At 40.5% G+C, this 7,088-nt stretch overlaps 1 protein-coding gene across 1 annotated transcript; it reads left to right on the top strand.

Moving 5' to 3' along the window:
- The first annotated feature begins 4,481 nt into the window (after nt 1-4,481).
- Nucleotides 4,482-6,687, top strand: LOC310935356 (heat shock 70 kDa protein). The gene has a single exon (XM_083899234.1). It carries the CDS (start codon nt 4,617-4,619, stop codon nt 6,531-6,533), a length of 1,917 nt encoding a protein of 638 aa, XP_083755360.1. The 5' UTR covers nt 4,482-4,616; the 3' UTR covers nt 6,534-6,687.
- Nucleotides 6,688-7,088: the final 401 nt, after the last annotated feature.

Below are 7,088 nucleotides of genomic sequence, written 5' to 3'. Positions count from 1 at the left end.
ACATCCAGGACAGAGCAGACACACAGTAAATACAGCACTGCCATTAAAAGAGTGACCTGGATTTTTACCATTGTCTCTTGTTTTTGACTCTCGTTATGTCTCCTTTTTTGATTTTATGTTGGTGATTTCTCTTTAATTCTATTCTATAGATGCTAAATTGAAATGAAATGATAAATAATTGGAACATATATTCATCAGTCAAGTATGGATGATATTGTTCAAGCATGTGACAACAATTCTAACAAAGACCACCACTTTCAATTCAGTGTGGCTGCAGTCAGGACAAACTGAGGTGTGTGCGCCCCCTGCTGGTCACCTGCACCGAGAGCCAGCCTAAAACCGACAGGTTCACTCTCAGTGAAAACCACGTGAACAGAATATTTCTCTCTTTGATATGTTCAGGATTATGTTTGTCACTTTATCTCATTGTTACACAGACTTTTCCAACTGAAAACTGAAGTTCGTAAACTACTCATCCTCTGCACCAAAGTTGAGAAAATCATAATTTTGTAGTGTGAAGCTAAAAACTCTTTAGGTAAGTTGGCGTCACTTATGTTTATCCAAAGTAAAAGTTTCAGAGACTCACTCTGCAGCGTGGTGGTGAAACTGATTTACACAGAGGGAGACTAATGCACAACAGTGTCGCATGAGTCAACAGTTCTGCATCAACCTTAGTCAGCACTTTCAGAACAAGCACTCGTGTCATTTCACCTCTGTCGTGCACACAGAAATAAATGGAACTGCAAACTAACTAATGAAAAAGAGGAAATATGAGATGATAGGGCAGAATTCCTCCAGACACCAGAACAATTTATAATGTTCTTGTACTTTCTTCTGGTCTCCTTCAAGGGTATTTTTGTTATCCTGCTGAATAATGGATGAAGCTCAGATAGTGAGATAGAGGGAGATAGTCCTTTGGCAATTCAGCAGCGTTGCTGCCTTTTTTTTTTTAACGTTCTTTGCTTATGAGGTTTCTCATGTCTTGGCCTCTGAGCCATAACTGCTCTTTGGTCAGAAATAAAAAGGCTTTGGACCTAAAAGGGAAAGTTAAGTCTGGCTCACAGAATTCTAAAAGGACTTTTAATGACATAATCCATTATGACTACCACTCAAAGCCCCTCTGTATTTCAGAGAACTTGTGCACCAATACAACCTCTTCATCTCTGTGCTCCTGATCTGCAGCTCTGCGACCATTAACCTAACCTCCCCAACTTTCGCTCTGTGTCCACATAAACACACTGAACTAGTTCAATCATTCTAAACTCATAATAATTAGTATAATAGTAATGCAGTACATGTATTTGTGTGCATGTTACCAATTCTCCATTGTAGTGCAGAGCTTGTTTTGCATTTCCATATCTTTCACCATATACTGTTGCCATAAAAGGCGCCATTAAATAAAAATGTTGTATTATACGACATCAAAAAAGCCTTGCTGTGTGGAACTGCTTTATAAAAGACAGGTTTCCAATGTAATAACTATGACTGATGAAGCTGTTCTGTTACAATCATTTTTATATCCACGTTTGTGTGCAGAATCAGAATCGCACAGGACTTCTGGGATTTTGTTTTTAGGGTTACCATTTGTATTTCCTCGCTAAAATTGCAATGCACACAACAGAGCACCTGAAAAGGAATATGTGTACAGTATATGTGCAGTAACTTTGAGGACTTGTCACTGAACAGGTTGCAAAGAGAGAACTATTCTGACACCATCTCTGTCATTCTACACCACCTGCAGGAAACAAACGTAATGGCAATAATAAATTGACAAACATTGGATTGACCTGGTATCCTCACTCAGACGTCATCTGCAGTTAAAAAAGAAGAAACCCACATGTTTTAATGTGATGATTTGGCAAATTAGTCTAGTATTTGAGGCAACATGCTCACCTGCAGGGGTGTGTTTGGAGGTTGATGATGGTGCAACCACTTGAGAAAAAACTCTTTCAGCACAGTGTTTTTCTGCTTATGGACCAAATGTGACTCTGTGCTTATTTGAACTGTGAGACTAACAGAAAAGTTTTTATTATTTTTTTGTTTCTTTGCACCCTAGGAAATTGTTGCCGATGCTGGGCGACATGTACGCAGAGTAGAATAACCAATCACAGTAGCCTCTTTCTATGAACTGTCCTGTGATTGGACAAAGTCTTTTCCCAAAATTAGCTGCAAGTGCTGTTCTCTCTCAGATCAATTTATCTACATTACACTGAAAGGTTATTATGCAATTATTGATTAATATTGCTGAAAAATCCTGCCTACTGAACCTTTAAGCATTTATTATCTCGGTTAAATACTTCATGCAATATTTGATGCTTAGCATGCAAGTCAAATGCCTCATTTTGAATGGTTTCTCTCTATTTCTAAGAATAAGGTTGATGAGTTTTATCACCATAAATAAATCTTCTATCTTAGTGACTGTCAGTGTATAAATTATGGTAACTTTCCTGCACTTTGGGTGGACTGTCTGTCAAGTTTGTAGCTTTAACTGAATAGTATTCTCTCTGCCTCTCTTAAGCCTCTCAACTAAAAGAAACAATAAAGACAGACACGGGTGCGACTAGGGTTTATTACTTTTAATCAATTCAGCTAGCTACAAAATGTCCACCACTTCACACACTGACAGGATACAGAGAGGGAGTCTTTAATATTACATGCGTTGAGGACATCAATCTCACAGTTTAACCTATTGTGTCATTCAGGTTTAGGTAATTAATCACCTTACTCTAACTACTCAACATTTTGGCGATTTGGTGTGCATAGCTCTAAAGTACAGAAGCAACAAAAAAACCCTTTGTACGTGTATTTTTTGTTTTAGAGTATAGATATAATCATAGTTATTTAACATGATCATTGTTTTTTACCAATAACAAACCACACGGGGAGAATAAACTTACAGATACAGTCTTCTTATAAAAGTAAGGTCTCTCAGAAATATGCTTCTTTGCTTTACATTGCAAACGTTTATTTTTTTTTTTCAGAGCATCCAAAACCTATGTTACAGTACACAACCAGTCCTCCTCTTTCAGCACATAATCAACATCTTCATCACTGAACTGCATAATCATTTAGAAAACAGGTCATTTTTTGCAATACAACCCAAAGTCCTCGTATTTTTCATCTTTGACTCACTTTTTTTTGATCCCTTTTGCATTATTGTACAACAAGATGGTCACAGTCGGTAAATATATCGAGACAGAAAGAGAGTGGCACTATTGCAAACTTGCAGGAGTATGGAACGATCAACTGTGTCCTAATACTGAGCATGCGTTTTGTCAATTTGCTACTGCCATGTCATCATTTTTTATAAATATTTTTCAGACAAGTTTTATTTAGAAGACTAAAATCTACCATTTGTCATGCAGAGAACGCACAATTCACATCACTTGGAATGCAATGTCTAATACAGCTACAGAGAGTCTAGTTGAACATTGTCTAAACAGTAACTCAGTATGAACAGTATGATTGCGATGAGGGAAAATGACCCAACGGCTGCCCTTTGATTGTTAGTGCTCTTTGCTTTCTCATTCACCCGCACCAACACTCAACATGTTTTTACTCACGCTGCTCCATCGGACTTCATCTCCACTTTTGTCGCGACAACATCAAAAAACAGGAGCATGACAGTAGCCTACGTGGAATGACACAGTTTTACTAGGACGATACTGAGATACTGAAAAGGGGAAAGAATAAAAACAAACAGCTTGTTTAGCATTCCTATTATACTTGTCATCCAGAGCGGCGTAATTGTATATATATATATGATATATGATATATAATAATATATGATATATATATATATATATATATATGTATACTTTCATAAAGAGAATAAAAACTTCACAGGTGAGCTAGAGAGCCATCAAGTCAGCACTATATACAACCTTTGGAAAGAATGATATACGGAGTATAAGAAATCATCTTTTTACGAGGACAATCATCTTGAAAAAGCTTGACGGACGACACACAGAACAACATTTACAATGGGGAGGGGAGGTGATATGTGCATGTGTGCAAACCTAGAAGGTCAATACCAAGATGAAAGCATGTCAGCGCCTTGTCAATGTGCGGCGCTGGGGACGCTGGGGACCGTCACGCCCTGCACGCAGAGCGTTAACATAGATTACAGACTTTCAACATGTGAAGCTGTATTCATAACAAGAAGAAGAATTAAAACAGAAAGCAAATGTTGATAAAGTAGTGGTGTCAAACACTTACATGTTCACCCTCTGACAGCCCTCCCTATTTTAGCCTTACAGCTCCAACCTCAGCAATGTGATCTTCTCAGTGTCAACTTTGGCTAAGCAGCAAAACCTTCTGTCCCAGTCTGGAATATTCACCGACTCTCTAGCACCAGGCTGCAGCTGAGTGAGTTCCTATTATTATCAGTTGAGTCACTCAGCATGGAGGAGTGACAGGGGAGGGGCCTGGACTGTTCTGGAATCCTGGTTGTAACTATATAAGCAAAGTGCCTGAGTCAGTCCAGGCATAAGTTTCAGAAGAAACGACACTGGCTGGCAAGAAGCTGACACAAAGGAAACAACCTGAGGAGACTCTGCTGAGAACCTTCAACATCTTTGAGCAACAGAGCACGTAGCACTGAGAGAACAGGAAAGATGTCTTCAGCAAAGGGAACATCCATTGGCATCGATCTGGGAACAACCTATTCATGCGTTGGGGTTTTCCAACATGGCAAGGTGGAAATCATCGCCAACGACCAAGGCAACAGGACCACCCCCAGCTATGTGGCCTTCACTGACACAGAGAGGCTCATTGGAGACGCTGCCAAGAACCAAGTCGCTATGAATCCCTCCAACACTGTATTTGATGCCAAAAGATTAATCGGAAGAAAGTTTGATGATTCTGTTGTCCAGTCTGACATGAAACTCTGGCCTTTCAAGGTGATCTGTGATAATGGAAAGCCCAAAGTTCAGGTGGAGTATAAAGGCGAGACCAAGGCCTTCTTCCCAGAGGAAATATCATCCATGGTTTTAGTTAAAATGAAGGAAATAGCTGAGGCCTACCTGGGACAGAGGGTGTCAAATGCAGTCATCACAGTGCCAGCTTATTTCAACGACTCTCAGAGGCAAGCCACTAAAGACGCTGGAGTCATCTCTGGACTTAATGTCCTGAGGATCATCAATGAACCCACAGCAGCAGCTATCGCCTATGGCTTGGACAAAGGTAAAAGAGGTGAACGCAATGTGCTCATCTTCGATCTAGGTGGTGGCACCTTTGACGTGTCCATCCTGACCATTGAGGACGGAATCTTTGAGGTGAAAGCCACAGCAGGAGATACTCACCTTGGTGGGGAGGACTTTGATAACCGCATGGTCAACCACTTTTTAGAGGAATTTAAAAGAAAGCACAAGAAAGATATCAGCCAAAATAAGAGAGCAGTGAGGAGGCTGAGAACAGCTTGTGAAAGAGCGAAGAGGACTCTGTCCTCAAGCACCCAGGCCAGCATTGAGATCGACTCTCTGTTTGAGGGCATCGACTTCTACACCTCCATCACAAGGGCTCGCTTTGAAGAGCTCAACTCAGAGCTCTTCAGGGGAACACTGGAGCCAGTTGAGAAATCTCTACAAGATGCCAAGATGGACAAGTCCAAGATCGATGATATTGTCCTGGTTGGTGGCTCCACAAGAATTCCCAAAATCCAGAAGCTCTTGCAGGACTTCTTTAATGGCAGAGAACTGAACAAGAGCATCAACCCAGATGAAGCTGTGGCATATGGTGCAGCAGTCCAAGCTGCTATCCTCATGGGGGACACCTCGGAGAATGTACAAGATCTGCTGCTGCTGGATGTGGCTCCTTTGTCTCTAGGCATTGAGACTGCTGGTGGAGTCATGACACCTCTAATCAAACGTAACACAACCATCCCGAGCAAGCAAACCCAGATCTTCACCACATACTCAGATAATCAGCCAGGTGTGCTGATCCAGGTATACGAGGGTGAGAGAGCCATGACCAAGGACAACAACCTGCTGGGCAAGTTTGAGCTGACAGGCATCCCTCCTGCACCCCGAGGTGTTCCACAGGTGGAGGTAACCTTTGACATTGATGCCAATGGCATTCTGAACGTGTCCGCTACCGACAAAAGCACAGGCAAGGAAAACAAAATCACCATCACCAACGACAAGGGTCGCCTGAGCAAAGAGGAGATTGAGCGCATGGTACAAGACGCTGATAAGTATAAAACTGAGGATGATCTGCAGAGGGACAAGGTCGCAGCAAAGAACTCACTGGAGTCCTACGCTTACCAAATGAAGAGCAGTGTTGAGGATGACAGTATGAAAGGAAAGATTAAGGAGGAGGATAAAAAGATGGTCATTGACAAGTGCAACGAGACGATCTCCTGGCTCGAGAACAACCAGCTGGCGGAGAAAGAAGAGTATGAGCATCAGCAGAAAGAACTGGAGAAGGTTTGCAAGCCCATTGTGACAAAGTTGTACCAGGGAACAGCACCAGGGAGCTGCAGTGGTCAAGCAGGAGGAAGCTCTCAGGGACCCACTATTGAGGAAGTTGACTAATAACCATGAATGTCAGAATTTTACACACAGAAAGACCCATGTTATTGGTTATAGCCATCACTGATTTTGTTCTTAAATTGTCTTAATAAAAATTATTCATGTACAAAAATAAAAAAGTCAATCGAGTCCAATAAATCTGGTTGTTTTAAACATTCGTTTCATAATTTTGCATTTTATTCTTCTTTTACATGAATATTACATTATCTTATGCCTGTGTAAATAAAGGTTGAAATAACAATAATAATTGTAAAAACATCTGCTTACAATAAGATTGGACAGGATTCAGTCAACTACTGTGGATCAATACAGTAGAGGTACTGAGAGGAAAACAAGAATTAAATTTAAGTTTTTTAATTGCAATTAAAAGCACAGCAGGTATCTTTATTTTGTGACTGTTCATAGAAAAAGTAGTAAAATATAAGCAGTTGGTTGAAAAGAACTGAAAATAATTAATTTTCTTTGTTCAAACATTAGTGTTCACATAAGTGACGAGTGTGCTCCTGCATTCATTTTGTTCTTTCATGCAGCTTCATACTGCTGACTTTCCTTAACGGT

The sequence above is a fragment of the Microchirus variegatus genome (genome assembly GCF_963457635.1).
Source record: "Microchirus variegatus genome assembly, chromosome: 12".
In the NCBI taxonomy this organism is placed as follows: domain Eukaryota; kingdom Metazoa; phylum Chordata; class Actinopteri; order Pleuronectiformes; family Soleidae; genus Microchirus; species Microchirus variegatus.
The sequence above is the reverse complement of the archived record's forward strand: the minus strand, read 5'-3'. Positions and strand labels throughout refer to the sequence as shown.

Bases quoted from the DNA above. Each gene is read 5' to 3' on its own strand.
- LOC310935356 (XM_083899234.1), top strand. From the start codon at position 4,617: ATGTCTTCAGCAAAGGGAACATCCATTGGCATCGATCTGGGAACAACC.